Raw genomic sequence first — 16,943 nt, 5'->3', positions numbered from 1 at the left:
CATTCGGCGACCAGCTTTTACTCGGGTGGAACCACCGATCTTTATATACGGACATCTCACAAGCAGATCGTATGCACAAACTCGGTGCTCCTTTGACCAAATTGGGTTACCGAAATGTACGAGCGCCTCTACTTAAAGAACGCATGCCTAGTTCCACCCCAGCAAATGGCTTCGAATTTTGATCACTGAATTCGTCTTTAGAATTGAATACAAAATTTGCACCGAGTGAGGTGAGAGTGTAAAGACTAGTTCATACTTCATGCGATTGAGAAAGTGAAGCAAACTCATTCACTGCCAAATTCGCCAGAGGTGAAGTGATTCCAACTTTTGCAAATTGGCGACGTGAAAACTTACAACTGCACAAATTTGCGTTTGAGTTTGCTTTTGCGCTAAGAATGAGCAAGCCTTAATGCAAATTTTCCTTTATAAAATGGCTGAAAAAAATATCACAATTCTTGGGTCTTCATTAACCCTCCTATGGTAACATGCATTGTCAGCCTTGTTATTACTTGGGTCAATATTGGTCAAGACCCCCATTTGTTTGTACACAGTAGGCCAGGAGGTGAGGAAGAAAATTTTGACCATTGGTGACCTCTTAAGCAAAGGGAGTTAAATGACTATATGTATAAGGAATTACCAGTTGCCTATTGATTCATGATTGAAGACCTTTGCATCTACAAATAACCCGGTCGTCTCCCTATGTTGATGATTGCAAAATACTCCTTTACTCGATCGTTTGTGCTTATTCCTAATATTTCTGTATTTATATTTCATCTAAAGGGTTTATGCATTAAGTTGTAACAAGTGTTAAACGTAAGCCTAGAAACACATATTCAAGTGGTTTTTTTTTTTTTAATTTCTGTATACATCAAGTTGTGTACAAAGAAAGTTTCCCAAGAAAATGCACGAGAAGTATTACTTAAAGAAAGATACTGGTTATATCAGAACACAGGTCAAACTGAATTGTGTGGGTCCTGCGACAGAAATTCATACTATTCTTGGATTTTTTGGGGGGGGGGGGGGTTAAAGTTTAATTTGGACGTCCAAAATGAGTTCAGTTTTTTTTTTACAAGACTGGTGCCAAGAATGGAAAGGTCAGATCTATTTTGATTTAAACAATTAACTATGTTATGGATTGGTCACTGTGTGTATACAGGTTTTAATCTGATTGGATGGACATAATATGACCGTAATTTTCAGTGACCAATCAGAGAGAAGATAGCATGAGAGAAGTGATAAGTCAAACAGCTGATTGGTTCTTCGGTTGAGGTGATTGGATGACTGTTTCAAAGCTGTGTTGTTATTGGCTGTAAGATGTAAATATACATAACTCCATGAATGCAACCATTATATCCCTTGGGTGGGTTGCAATAGTTGTGTGTGTGTGGGATCATAATTTAAATTGTAGATCAAACACCACCGTTGCAAAAAAAGAAATTAGAAATAAATCCTTCCAATACACTGAGGAACATGATAACTTAAAAAGTGTTTTCCATTGTATGATTTCTTTGTTTTGTTTGTGTTAATTTTAATCACAGATTTTTCATTTATGAAAATGTTACACACAAAAAGCCAAGCAAGTGATTTCATCAGAGCATGCAACGAGAAGAAAACGTTTAATAAAATATTAAAATATACAATTGTACATTTTATATTTCAACAGTTCTTTATCAGTACTTTTAATAAGTCTTTTCAACAATGTACAAACATCCTATATGTATCAGTGGACATTTTTACAGAGTTTTTACATGCACTCGTCAAACCGCATTCAGTACAAGAATTACCTTGTATCTGGAATGCACTAGTGGAATACATAGACACACTGATTTCAATTTTAAAACGCTTAACAAGTACTCATAATTTTGTGCGAAAAAAGGTTTAACAGCACACAAACTGATTAGAGAAAAACATACTTTCTCTACATAATAGCTGAACCTTGGAATAAAAAAACAAACAACTTTAAATCACTTTTACATCAAGAGCTGTCTTTTTATGTATAAAGGCACTTGATGTACACTTGTTGGTATATGTAGTTCAAATGGCAGAACTATTTTGAGAAGTTGCAGTAAAGATGGGTCCAATTAAAGCTATATACAATGTGGGGAAACAACTGGTCACGTACTATGCAATTCAAAATATTTCAAATAAGAATAGTACGATATATGTTCATTTTGGGTTTCATACAAAATTCAAGGTATATCCAGAAAAAGACGCCAACATTTCTTGAACATGTCGGTTTGCCTGATCTAAAAAGTACTGTGAAACTGTGAACTAAAAAATAATAAATATAATAATAATAATAATAATTGCGCTTATATAGCGCTTTCCATCGTATCAACAATATCAAAGCGCTTTACAATTATTACCCCGTTCATCAGGCCATGGGACCACGCGGCAGCCGATATCAGCGCTCAATCGGTCCTCGACCCTCACAGGTACCCATTCATACTCCTGGCTGGAGAGAGGCAATTGTAGTAAAGTGTCTTGCCCGAGGGCACAAACACCATGTTCCTGGCCGGGTTCAAACCCACGCACCTTCGTACACGAGTCAAAAACCGTAACCACTGGACCATGGCATTCTGCATATCCTCTTGTGAATGAGGATATATGCAAACACGTGAACTTTCAACAATTTCTGTAGTGAATATAGACTGAAGTTAGCAAGATTATTAATGAGCTGCTAAGACTTAGTACAATAGTTTTGGCTTTAGGTGAAATATTAAAACAAAGCTGTACTAAAAACAAAAATTAAGTACATCGTTCCTGATGGCTCCTCAAAATTTAAACCAATCTCAATATATTGTGCTGAACACTGCACTGTCTGTGGCCACTGTTCAACCAAAATAGTGTTTGGTCAAAAGATTTTTTAAAATGTTAATCCTTATTGACAAATATTTAATTTAAAAAAAGGAGAGGGTTAGATTTAGGCAACTTTTCTTCAGAAATATGGTGAGTTATTTGTCGTATATTCTTAGAGATATTTCAGACAATTAAACATTCAACGAAAACAGAGTTTTGTTTGAGCAAGTAACAATACGACAATAAAGAAAAGGGTGATTCCAGCATCATGTAGCGTCTGTGACAGAGCCTAGTTTCATCGTACTTGAACTGGTTGCAATTTCAGGTTTATTCACTGGGCTCTTAACCCAGTAAATAAACCTGAAATTTGTATTTTTCAAATCTTATACATCCATCATCTAGTAATGGTCAAGGAGATAACAGACTTGGAGTTTTGGATCATTTCTCTGAATCATTATAGATATCATGGTTAATTGGTTCTGTCACTGACATTAATAATGCTTGAATTACCCAAAGGCAAATGTGTCTACACCCAACTTGCTGTTTTCTAATAACTCAACTATCTACATTACTTTTACAAAAATAGCTTTTTGACAACTGCAACCAGTTCAAGATAAATCTCCAATAGTGTTATTTACAGTACTTTACATAAGTCCATGCTAATCAAAAACGTAATTAAATTTCCTTTACATAAATGGCTTTGGCAAACTGCACATTACAAAATGGACCAAAATACTATTAAATTCTCCTTACATCAGCTGCTAGTACTAGTACTAGTACTGTAGTACCTTTGCTCGGTTGGAAGAATTTACTTGCGTTTCAGTGATGTAGCAATTGGCATTAGTCAAATTCTCCCAACATCTTACACAGGCATATGAGATGCTTGGTATTCATCTTTGTCTTCCGCATCTGCTTCTGTTTCTTCGCTGTCAAGCTAAATGAAGGAAGACAAAAAAAAATAAGCTTTAATGGCTGTTAAAAAAAAGAGATAAACCAATAACTTTACCAATCAATTTGGTGGAAAATGTAATCACAAACATCACATATGCATCAAGATTTTATGCAAATTGATCAACATAAACTGTCAAGGATAGATGACACAGTGTTATACTCTAAAGCCCTTTTCACACTAGAGCCTTTCATCCCGGGTTGAACTCAACCCCGGGCGAACCCAATGCCACCCCGGGTTGAGTTTTTGATTTTTCAACCCCGCATTCAACCCCGCATCATTTCACACTTGTTTCATGCAAATCAAGCTTATCATGCTCAGTTACTACTGTTTTGAAACCTGGCAAGACTTTCAACCCGGGTTGAAAATCTCAACCCTGGTCTGGAGCAGGGTTGTGTTCAACCCGGGGTGAAATCAATCTCGGGGTTGACGCAGGGTTGACGCAGGGTTGAAATTCTTCAAGTGTGAAACGATGCATGTTTTCAACCCTGCGTCAACCCTGCGTCAACCCCGAGATTTGTCTAGTGTGAATAGGGGTTTAATCGACATTTAAGAAATTTAAAGATTATTTATTTGCAAAAGACCGAAATCAATTTTTAACAAGCTTTCCTGAGCTTCACGTTTGCAAAGTGATTTTGTTAAAGAGGTTGTGGAATGCTCGAAGACATTTCCGTCATTTTTCGGGTATATGTAGCCTAAGGTGTGGTGAAATAAAAACGACTATTGTTTCTGGCATAAAATGAGTACAAAAGGTACTTTTGAGAGCTGTTTTTCAAGTCCTGTCATGCCTGTTTCGACCCGAACGTGCAATTTGTGTAAAAGTCATCGTTGCGGGCAGCAAACAAAACACAGTAAATCGTGATGTAATAAACAGGACTCCCGATGCAGAGTAGCATAAACGAGTCCTGTTTATTACGTCACGATTTACTGTGTTTTGTTTGCTGCCCACAACGACGACTTTTACACAAATTGCACGTTCGGGTCGAAACAGGACCTGAAAAATAGCTCTCAAAAGTACCCTTTGTGCTCATTTCATGACAGACACAATAGTCGTTTTTATTTCATCACACCTTAGGCTACATATACCCCAAAAATGACGGAAATGTCTTCGAGCATTCCACAACCTCTTTATATTCCCCTGCAAAATCTAAAGTGTATTCATTTGGTCTGTCATTGCAACACTGAACATCTTATTCAGAGATACTTACTGCTTCTAATTCGGACGCTGAAAACAACCTCTTCATGAGTTGCCTTATGGGAACCAGTACGATCAGAAAGAACGGGAACGCCAACGCTGCTGCTGTGCTCTTAACAACCCAGAGTAAGGCCAGACATATCAACTGGATACTGGTAAACAGGTGCATACGCAATGTCTTCACCTGTTGACATAAACAAAATGGAACGATTGAATAACTCGGGAATGCTAGGCACATCAACTGTTTACTGGCAAACAGGTGCATATGAAATGCCTTTACAGGTGCATACGGAATGTCTTCACCTGTTGACATAAACAAAATGGAACAATTGAATAACTCAGGAATGCTAGGCACATCAAATGGATGCTGGCAAACAGGTGCATATGAAACGCCTTTACAGGTGCATGCGGAATGTCTTCACCTTTGAATCCTTACAATACTGTTTGTTGCACTTCAATCAGACATTCCGTCGACAAGTTATGACTGTTTAAAGTTCGCATTTATCGACATGTCAACAAAATAAAATACTGAGAGAAAAAGGCCTTCAAATTTTTGATTATTCCACGATTTTTATACTGTTTCTTTAACAAATATGTGTAGGAGACATACTGGTATCAAAGATTACTAATATCAATAAATCTGAAAATCAAAAACAAATCATCCCTGTTGGGTTTTTGCATTTTTTTTCAACTATGGCCTGTGCCAAGTAGACATACCGTCTAGTTTTGAAAACTTTCTTGAGTCTTGAGAGCTTGTTAAGCTGAAATGTTTAGTAAATCGTTAGGTTGGCTCCTTCAACCCTGAAATTTCATGGTCATTTTTTTTTCTAAAGCAGCACCTTTCCCCTAAGCCTTTGGTAAACATCGTAGTGGAAATGAAACACAAGTAAAAAAAATATTTTTTTATGTATAAGTTTGACATTTGCAGCAGGAGCTGTTCCATGACGGACTGATACCCAAGTGTATTTAGGTTGACATGAGTTGCTCCTCGTAGTTATTTAGTTCAACGCGAAAACTCTGGAACAATGGTCTGAAGCAAAGTGTTAAGCTTTAAATGCTTGTCTATAAACCAATCCGGGCATGCTATCGGTTCTATTATGAAGGCCCCCTTTAGGCTATCAGCTTCGGTCCAAAAACTGGGCCCCCGGTATCAAATGATCCAAAGGATCAATGCTCATAGCGATTTTTGTCAAGGTATGCACATCTCGAGTTGGAAAATGTGTGATAGCTTTGCAGTGTGAGCAGTGGCACTTTTTTTGGTGTTATCACTTTTAAATTTTTTTTCTTCAAAATGGCCACCAATATGCTTTTTACTGGATTAATTATATGTGGTATCAAGCATATCTTGGACGCCATTTTTTTTCTCAGAAAGTGATAGCACCCAAAAAACTTCCACCGCTGCAATGCTATCACATATTCTTTAAATACAGGGGTGCATACCTTGCCAAGAATCACAATGAGCATTATTCCCCTCATTTGATACCGACCAAACCCCCAGGCTGATGGCCTACTTCAGTGGCGAAAGCACTGTGCTAGCTACTGTCATGGGGCAGTAGCTTTGCACCAATTAGCTTGCCATTGAAGGGGGCCCCCGTATGTGTACAATGATCACGTGTCTGGATTCGTCCACGGATGTTCACTTTTGTATCGCACTTTCAATGCATTGAGCGTTAAAGGGAATGTACAACATTTGCTTTTGCTGCAATTTTCAGGGGAAAAAAATGGATTTGGAGGAGTAGTATGTTATAGCAAATATCGTTAAACTGACTTGTTTCACGTTTTGGGCCTGTAGATGCTGGAAAAACCAAGAAAACCAATCATGTTTTTGTAATCTGGCTCCCTGATTTATAGATTTTGGGGAATTTCAAGGTGAAAGTTGGTACCCCTTCACAGATGTGTAATCTATTGCAAAGAAAATTTCGAGTAACTAAATATGAAAAATTAGGAGCAGTTTTTGAAAAAAAGCACGTTTTCTCCAACGCTGGTCGGCCGACCAGCGTTGGAAAAATATAGTTTTTCTTGAAAGTGTCAGCACACCAGGAGCCACGATTTTAAAGGATGCTTTAGACTGTCATTCCCTAACAATTCAGTAAGGTATTTTGTGATAATTTGATTATTTTGGTTTTTGATGTTTGTAAATGTTGTATCTTCCCTTTAATTCCTAGGAGGTTTTTTGTGGGGTTATTGTTACTCACCTTTCTGGTGTAGGCCACATCTGGATGATGCTTGACAGGCATCAGCATGAGTATGACACGATCCACCATCTGTATACCATTCAATGATACAATGCCCATGTAGAGGAAGACACCAAACAGAACGGCTAAGGGAACTTGTCGCAGGAGGGGTGCTAGAGCAATAGATAAACCTGCAAATGACAATAGGAGAAACCAAAAGAAAGCACATTTTAAAAAAACTGACGGACTTGTTTCTTTTATTCCTTAACCCTAACTCCCTAGGCATTTTTTGCTAGGATCCAACCTCAATCCTGCAAAATCCTCCAACTGCCTCCATGTCAAAATTGCATACAGACTCAATCCTCCAAAATTCTCCGTTATTTCTTGAATGTGGTCCTTGGAGGGGTGACCACTGCCTCAATCCTGCAAAATCCTCCAGCAATCACTGTCAATATGTTGAGGCAGAGCCAGTGACAACCTGGAGCAGTGCGGAGGATTTCAAGTATAATATAGGCCTAAGTTTATGCTCGGCTGAGCATAAACAACACAATGTCCGGCCCAAGACCCTGACACAGTGCATTCTCCAAAATCAGCCACACATTTCTGCCATATGCTCCATTTTGTAGAGAGGATTTTGGAGGATTTGGGAAGGTTAGGGTTTATAATGGTGAGGATTCAAGAAAGTACTTCAATCTGAATAATGGCCAGTTTCGTACTTTACGCAAATTTTAGTGCAAAGCAAATTCAATGGAGTAATGGCAAATGTCACAATGAAACTTCAATTGCTGACGTCGTAAAAATTCGCCCTGCTTTCACTTTCGCATGAAGTATGAACCCGCCTACATGTATATACCTTTTTTGAGAAAAAAAAAACCCTTGAAGGCCGTTTAAGGTGTGGTAGGAACTTAAATCACAAGAGTTAGTGATAAGAATACTGACAAGTCCAATCCAAATGGCGCACCAGGAGGGATTCGAACTGGTGCCACCCGAGATGGAACACAAGGAAAGTAATCATTTGCCACAGTGAACAGAGGGTTGCAAAGGTGCAGGGGGACCCTGAATTTAATTCTTAGACAAAGCCAGCAATCAAGAAGGGACAGACAATTAACTGCGAACATTGCACTAGGTTCAAACTTGGGCCAACTGAGATGGAAGGCCAGGGGTGTACTTCACTATGCTCACCAAGTAGGGTTTTAGATAAAAAAAAACCTTAAAGAGTTTTTTTAAAGGAAAATCAAGAAATCAAGTAGGGAGGGAAAACTTACTCCACATTGTACCTGGTAGGATGTGAACCAAGGTCACTTATGTGGAAGGTAATCAAGTATCATTTACTACACCAACAGGCTTTAATACGTAGAACGAAAAACCGAGCGAGCAAGTAGGGAGGGACAATTCGCTCCTGTGACACCTGGCGGGATGTGAACCATGGTCACTTATGTGGAAGGTAAGGCAAGTATCATTCACTACATTTGCAGGGTTTAATACTTAGAAGGAAATCAAGCGAGCAAGTAGGGAGGGACAACTCAATCCTGTGGCACCTGGAGGGATGTGAACCATCGTCACTTATGTGGAAGGTACGGGAAGTATCATTCACTACATTTGCAGGGTTTAATACTTAGAAGGAAAACCGAGCGAGCAAATAGGGAAGGAGAATTCACTCCACATACATGGTGGATGTGAACCAAGGCCACGTATGTGAAAGGTAAGGGAAGTATCATTCACTACATTTGCAGGGTTTAATACATAGAAAGAAAACCGAGCGAGCAAGTAGGGAAGGAGAATTAACTCCACGTACCTGGTGGATGTGAAACAAGGTCACTTATGTGGAAGGTAAGGCAAGTATTATTCACTACACCAACAGGGTTTAATACTAAGAAAGAAAACCGAGCGAGCAAGTAGGGAGGGACAATTCACTCCATGTACCTGGTGGGATGTGAACCAAGGTCACGTATGTGAAAGGTAAGGCAAGTATCATTCACTACACTAACAGGGTTTAATATGTAGAAGGAAATCAAGCGAGCAAGTAGGGAGGGACAACTCACTCCTGTGGTACCTGGTGGGATGTGAACCATGGTCATTTATGTGGAAGGTAAGGGAAGTATCATTCACTACATTTGCCTACAGTGTACCTGGAGGGATTCGAACACCACCTTTACTCACCAATGAATAGATTGACAAGGAACGCCGTCACCCGTTGCTCCCGGACTCCCTCTACCCTGGGCTTCTCACCGGGAGCGTGAGTCTTACTCAAGACCGTCAAGCTTCCGACGTGAGTCACCGATCTGACGGTAGCGGAGCACATCCACGGGAGACCCAGGAAGGAATTGAAACACGCCAAGAAGCCCAGGACGAACAGATCCAAGTGGAAGCCAGAGCCTTTCTTCAGTTTGAATTCTTTCTTGTTGATGATCAAGCTGTTGGTGAAAGTCACAAAAATGTAATCAAAACTTGGCTTTGAGGATCCCTTCAGCTTCCCATTTTTAATTTTTTTTGTGACAGGCTTCTGTTGGACTTGACTACAGCACTGTCAAGATTGACTTCCTTTACACTCACCATGGGCTGTGACCAAAGGGATAAATGGGCAACTCGACTGTGGAACCAGCTACCACTACACATTAGGACATCTGATTCCATTCTCTCCTTCAAAGCATCCCTCAAAACACATCTGATGACTCTGGCTTTTGCTTAATGAATCTGGCTTTAAAAATTTCATTCCGTTTATTGTTTCTGAGCCAGGTGCATTCTGATCACATGAGCGGCGTGGGTGGCGGTGTGCATTCGCCACATCTTTATGTTTACATCTGAATTGGAGATGCCTGACGATGTAGGCCGACCTTCATGTTGTTCACGTGGGAAGAATGCACCAAGACACCAACAGAGTGTATATGTTGTTTCTTATTTTAAAATTTGTAATTTGTTTTCTCTCTCTATTGGTATTATGTTTATTTTCTGAGTAAATTAGATTTATTGTGTTTATAGCGCCTTGAGCGCCTTAATAGGTGGATATGTGCGCTTTATAAATCTTCATTATTATTATTATTATTATTATTATAAGTAACTGATATCAAGATATCAAATGCAGTTCGTACCTTGTGATTTGTGATTCCATGTAGATGAGGATGAAGCATAAGGCAGCAGGAATTACAGCTGCAAACACCAGACCAGCAGAGATAGGTTTCTTTATACCGAGGGGATTGACAAACCAACCACGGGCACAGCTATCTGTCGGCTCTAAACCATTGGGCACTTCAAGTTTCTGTACGGGAAAATAAACAAGAATTGTTTCAAAAACACAAGACTGCTGTAAACTTGACCAACCTGAAATATATAAATAGTAAGGACCACAGTGTGGGGAGTGTGGCCTAGTGGTTAGGGTTCGTGATCAGGGGTTCAAATCTAGCTGCTGGTCATATGTGACCTGTTTTGTCAAAATGAGATTTTTGCATATTGTTGAAGTATGTACATTTTCCTTTTAATAGGTGGTTTAATTTTTGAAACCTGTAATTCCTGGGCAAAGTAATGCTATTTTGAAGTTCATTGTGTCGAAAAGTAGAAGATGTAGAAAATGGCCACGAACGTCACAAAACAGACATTTCTTTAACTAATATACCTCAACAAATCATCAAAAATACTATATTTAGAGTTCAAATTAGGGTTTCAAACTTTTATAGTATATTTTAGGCATGTTCAGGATTACAAATATTCAAAAATTAGAAAATGGAAAAAAATCACCTCCACAGCATTTTTGGCCCTATCTTCATTTCAACCTCTGCCCAGAAGCATCTGCTTTTGACAGAACAGGTCACATATTATGTAGTGTCCTTGGGCAAGCCACTTCACTCCCACTTGCCGCTCTCCACCCAGGAGTATAAATGGGTACCGGCATTGGATGGGGAGTAACCTGCAATGGACTAGCATCCCATCCAGGGGAAGTAGAAATATTTTCAGTCGTTTCATGCTACTGAAACCGGAGATGAACGCCGGCCTGATAGGCCACATTGGCTGGTGACAGACTTCACCTTTTTACAAGTGTTTTAAATTATGTTTCATTTCCACTACGTTGTTTACCAAAGGCTACAAGGAAAGATGCTGCTTTAGACAAAAATTGACCGAGAAATTTGGGGGTTAAAGGAGCCAACATGATGATTGACTAAACATTTCAGCTTTACAAGCTCAAGACTCAATAAAATTTGCAAAACTAAAAGCCTGAATGATAAACATGCAAAGCTGTATCAGAAAATAAACTCGCACCTTCCAAGTTTTTAGGAGTTCTAATCACATTAGGGTCTTACAGCTGATTACATCTACATAAGACAGACAATGTGATATCTCAGTGAATATAAATGGAGTGAGGAATAGCCCAACATTTTCAAAGTGCATCGTCGTTAACCACCAAAATATAAGAAATGATTTCAGATTTTACCTGGGTGTAAGTGGTTGGAGAAACCAACAAATCTGCAATCACCATGATGACAATGGCAATAGGGATGCCAAAATCTCCAATGGTCTTACGCGCCTAGGAGAAAGGATTGGAAAAGATGGTTAAGATCTCCACAGATAAAGTAGACTTGAATGCAGGTAACCAATGATTCTTGCCCGATCTTGCTGCTGATTTGATAGCATACAATCCCAAGGTGTTCTAGGGGTAAGGAGATTTTCTAGTCTAATGACAGAGTTTACCGCAAATGAAACCAAAACTTCTGAAAATTCAACCCACAATGTCCACAGCTGTCCAATTCTTTTTTAGGACCCTCCTCAATTTCTGGTCGGGAAATATACCTGAGCCCAATTTCCTATTGCTTAACAGCTGACTTTGTGCTTACCGAGCCTCCATCTATTTCATAGAGACCTTTAAGCAGTAAGCACAGAAAAAGTTGCTTAAATCAGTGATGTAACAATAGAAATCTCCATCGCGCCCAACCGTTAGCGCATCCATGCCATGAAATAGTGCTTAAGCAGCAGCATGATTTTCTGCTATAGTAAGCACGACTTTTATGCTAACTGTTAAGCAATGCTAAGAAATTGGGGCCTGGTACTATCTTTTGTCTGTAAGCATTTTAGAGAGAAAAATGAATGACATTTATGTCCATGACAAGTGTTTACAAGGACAGTATGACATATGGTTGCTAACTGAAGCACATTCAATTCATTTCACAAAGTTGCACTTTAAATGAAAAATCAAACCTTTAATATACATTAAATAAGTTATAACAGTGGGTTAATGTAAAATGAAATTTTCTTTTTTTCCAAAATCTAGAAGTCAATTTATTCATCAGCTCAGATGAAACATTTCAATCGGAAGAACTCACCCCTCGTCCAAGAAACCGACTGTTCCTCAGAATCCGCAAAAAATAGGCCAAGAAGAACGTTCCAAGCGTGAGAATCACAGAGAGTAATGCAGTATTGGGCATGTTGGTCTTTGCCTCCCCTGATACCGTACAGACTGCCCCAGTGCTGTTGTCTGTGCTGTTAGCCGTGTAGAATGGAGTTGTCATTTCTGTGTCGTTGTAGATGTCCGTTGAGTTGGTGTCATCCGCTGGATCAAAGCAGTAGTCATCAAGAAGGGGGTGCGTTGCAAACACCTAAAGAATAGAGAAGGGGGGGGGGGGGAAGGTTGGCTTTACTTCATTGCCACAAAATTTATTTTCTACAATTTATCTCAGACTTGAGATCAAATACAAACAAACTAGGAGATGCCCATTAACCCTTACTCTCTGAGGGTAGTTTACTGCATGTCAGTTGGTTATGCCAATGCCCTCCAGCTGCAGTTTATTGGCAGATAGTTTGTCTTAACAGTGAAGGCTCCAATTGGCAGGAGTTGGAGGCCCTGGAGGGTGCCTGATACTGACCAGCTGGGGGCACTCACTTTGTTATCAGAGGACTCTCATTGTTCTCTGTGGCATGTATTGGAGTGCCTGTCCAGTTACCCTTGAAATGACATGGCAGATATTGGAGGGCCATGCAAAAAACATAGGAGATTTTCTTGAGGCACATATTGGCATGCGTTGGAGGGTCTAGTAGGGTAAGGGTTAATCATGATTGTTTCTAATCTGCATATAATGTGAATTGTGAAATTTGTTTTAATTCTTCATTGAAGCTGATCAAAACAGAAATTCAAAGAATAGGACTAAAGCTTTAAAGCTATAGTCCATCATTTGCAGCTATCCGAAAAGTAACTGGCGTAATTATTGCTGATAAACATACTTGGTTGAAAGATAGTAAGGGGACTAAACTCCCTGTGATATTATTCTTTCTGGCAAGCTGTCATTTTGAAGTAATCAACGAAAGAAGACCTTTCCAACGGTGCTTCTTAAGACGCACCGTAGGAAAATTTAAATTAGTAGTTCGTTTTGTTATTCAGCGAAGCGCGCGCAAGCATTGGCACGACACACACGCCGTTGCTATAATTCGTCGGCTCAGTGCGCGACATCGCGTAGCTGCAATCGGCTCAGTGAGAACGTGTCTCGGACGCTGAATTCAGGCCCAATTCAAAACATGATTCAGCAACTTTTGATTTGAAACTGAGATCCTAAAATGCTGTTTTTCTCGGAATATACAGCTGAAGCTGAGCTGAAACTTCATCAGGTTAGTTGTTCAGTACCCTTCTTCAGATTTTGTTGCATTGTGCAGTGTTGCCCTGTCCAGTACACACCAGCCGTGGCACCAAGCAGTTACCCTGCTAAATGCAACCAAATGCAACAGTGGATTCTGTTGCATTGTGCAGTGTTGCCCAGTCCAGTACACACCAGCCGTGGCACCAAGCAGTTACCCTGCTAAATGCAACCAAATGCAACAGTGGATTTTGTTGTATCAGCCTTGGCACTATGAGCAGTTACCCTGCTAACTGCAACAAGATGCGACAAAGCATGGGGAATAGAGAGTGCTGCTAAATGCAACAGAATGCAACAACTTTTTACCTTTGTTGATTTCTGTTGCATTTAGCAGGGTTAGGGTGATCAATTTCCAGTAATCAATTCCAATTTTTAGTTTCTTTAATTCTGAAATCGTGTTACTTGTCCCCACTCGGTTGACTGTTCTTAATGTCTGTATGTGCTGCACCTGTATGAATCCTGTACCCCAATTTCAATGTTAGCATTCCTAAATCTTTGATTCGAATGAAAACACAAATAAAACATGTAATAGGATCACGATGGTGAAGACAAATAAGGCGGTAACTTACAGCTGACAACTTCTTGAAAACTTCAAAGATGAAAATGAAGGAGATGAGAATGGAGAATATGTCCTCAGTGAATCGCGTGAAGAGCCGCACTAGAACACTGCCGTCTAGCATTACCGTGAACGTACAGATGACGAATATCCAAATACCGACCCAGGCTCGGAATGGAAGATATTCAATATCACTGTTCACACAGAACTGTAAACAAAAAGATAGAAAAATCATACAGAATATCACATGCACTTAAAAGCCCTTACACTGCAAAATGTGTCCATGCAATATCTGTTGCCTGTCAATACATCACAAAAGCCTATGAGTGTGGGACACACTGATGCGCACAGTGGTTCATGCGCACAGTGGTTCATGCGCACAGTGGTTCATGCGCACAGTGGTTCATGCGCACAGTGGTTCATGCGCACAGTGGTTCATGCGCACAGTGGTTCATGCGCACAGTGGTTCATGCGCACAGTGGTTCATGCGCACAGTGGTTCATGCGCACAGTGGTTCATGCGCATATGATGTCGAGTACGCACCTCCAAGTTTCTTCTTAGGGTACACATTCTCACTGCGTCTTAGCTGAGGAATGCACAGCAGAAGTGGCACACTCAAGTGTCCAACATCTTGTTATTCACTGTCAAATTTGTTTGGTTGTTTGTCTGTCTGTTTGTAATTATTCGGCGATTGGCCGGGATAGCCCACAAAAGTTTTCGACCTATTTCAGCTTCTTGGTGGAAGATGTGGAAGGAAATGAAAGTTTTAGTAGTTGGAGCAAACCCTATGGAGTGATATTCAAGGGGAAAACCCACAAAATCAGGCAGGGACTGAAAACCAAATCCACATGTTGGCCCAGGGGGGATTCGAAGGAAGGCATGGAAGGTACTGCTATGCCAACCTGTTCCCCCTTCCAAAGAACCCAGTGAGATCTAGTCCAGACATTCTGACTACATACTTACAGAGTATAAGTTTTCTTCAAAGACCAGTAGCGGTCCTGTAGCACCAATGATGATGAGAGGTTGGGCGGATACCAAGGCAAAGACCACACCACAGATTGCTGTGCCTAGGACCATCTCCGATACACCCATCAGGTTGCCTGTTTTATCAGCTGTCAAAAACAAAAAGAAAGAAATGCAAACCTGAATTTAATAATGCCAATAGGCATAAGATGGAATTTGCGTCAGGTGATGTAAATTCAATATTGGGTTTTGCCCTTCACCGACGTATCTAATTAACACTGTATACTCACGCATGCCCACGAGCGTTGGTAAGAAAAATCACTCGGGTTGGACTTGAACCCACGACCTCCTGCTTACAAACGCAGACGGACGTCTTACCACTTGACACCAAGCTTGCCGGAGTCAACTGGCTGATTTGAAGCAGATATACGTTAGTGAAGGGCAAAACCCGATATTGAATTTACATTATCCCGATGCAAATCCAATCTTATGCAACTTGCACACTCTTTTGGTATAGAATGAATGTTAGATGTGTGGGCCATGATTAAAGCTATAGTCCATCATTTGCAGCTATCCGAAAAGTAGCTGGCGTAATTATTGTTGAAAAACATACTTGGTTGAAAAATAGTAAGGGGACTAAACTCCCTGTGAAATTATTCTTTCTGGCAAGCTGTCATTTTGAAGTAATCAACGAAAGAAGGCCTTTCCAACGGTGCTTCTTAAGACGCACCGTAGGAAAATTTAAATTAGTAGTTCGTTTTGTTATTCGGCGAAGCGCGCGCAAGCATTAGCACGACGCACACGCACCCCTGGTTGCTATAATTCGTCAGATCAGTGCGCGACATCGCGTAGCTGCATTCGGCTCAGCGAGAACGTGTCTCGGACGCTGAATTCAGGCGCAATTCAAAACATGATTCAGCAACTTTTGATTTGAAATTGAGATCCTAGAATGCTGTTTTTCTCAGAATATACAGCTGAAGCTGAGCTGAAACTTTATCAGGTTAGTTGTTCAGTACCCTTCTTTAGATTTTGAGCACTTTTGTTGCTTCAAACGAACAAAATGCACAAATTACAAATGATGGACTATAACTTTAAAATCCCCCCTCCCCCCAAAATGAATTAAACAGACACTGGAAACGTAGGGTACATTTCTCCGACAAACTGAAGAGAACTGTGATGAGGACTCACCAAGCAAACCTCCAAACGTGATGGCAGGAGACAGCGCAGCAAAGAAGATGAAGAACATTGCAGCCAGACATTGTAAATTGATAGCGTCTTTGAGATCACTCAGATACCATGGATACCGTCGCTTGACGTCATTCACAAGACCTCCAAACAGACGCCCGGTGCGCTTCAATGGGTCTATGTGCTTGGCTCGGCGCTTGGAAGGCTTCACCTTGTCTACAATGGGCGAAATTTCAAAGGAAACTTGTACATCAGGCTACGTTTCAGAAACAGCTGAAAATAAGTGAGCTACATTACTCTAGTAAATGCTATAAAATCTTTCCCAATAAAAACAATCCACAATATCTAACAATGAGTAACGGATTTTTTGCATTAGCACATCACTGGTATCTCAAACAGAGATACCATGTATGCAACTGTCAAAACCAAATATAGAGGTCACTTCAAGACTAGAAAAGAATCTGTGCAGTGTTTTTTAATTTTCAATGGCAGATATGGGAATAAAATCTGC

At 40.1% G+C, this 16,943-nt stretch overlaps 1 protein-coding gene across 3 annotated transcripts in view; it reads right to left on the bottom strand.

The window, feature by feature from the left end:
- Positions 1-2,652: 2,652 nt before the first annotated feature.
- Positions 2,653-16,943, bottom strand: part of LOC119721209 (band 3 anion transport protein-like) — a 38,699-nt gene continuing 24,408 nt past the window's right edge. For all 3 annotated transcript variants that reach the window (XM_038191156.1, XM_038191158.1, XM_038191157.1), the window contains 10 exons: positions 16,436-16,648; positions 15,248-15,396; positions 14,298-14,492; positions 12,427-12,699; positions 11,541-11,633; positions 10,207-10,373; positions 9,278-9,531; positions 7,139-7,308; positions 4,957-5,127; positions 2,653-3,733 (listed from right to left, as the gene is read on the bottom strand). In XM_038191156.1, coding sequence (XP_038047084.1) covers positions 3,662-3,733; positions 4,957-5,127; positions 7,139-7,308; positions 9,278-9,531; positions 10,207-10,373; positions 11,541-11,633; positions 12,427-12,699; positions 14,298-14,492; positions 15,248-15,396; positions 16,436-16,648 — 1,757 coding nt within the window. In that variant the 3' untranslated portion in view covers positions 2,653-3,661. The remainder of the gene's footprint in view (positions 3,734-4,956; positions 5,128-7,138; positions 7,309-9,277; positions 9,532-10,206; positions 10,374-11,540; positions 11,634-12,426; positions 12,700-14,297; positions 14,493-15,247; positions 15,397-16,435; positions 16,649-16,943) is intronic.

The sequence above is a fragment of the Patiria miniata genome, unplaced genomic scaffold, assembly GCF_015706575.1.
Source record: "Patiria miniata isolate m_02_andy unplaced genomic scaffold, ASM1570657v1 HiC_scaffold_13, whole genome shotgun sequence".
In the NCBI taxonomy this organism is placed as follows: Eukaryota; Metazoa; Echinodermata; class Asteroidea; order Valvatida; family Asterinidae; genus Patiria; species Patiria miniata.
The sequence above is the reverse complement of the archived record's forward strand: the minus strand, read 5'-3'. Positions and strand labels throughout refer to the sequence as shown.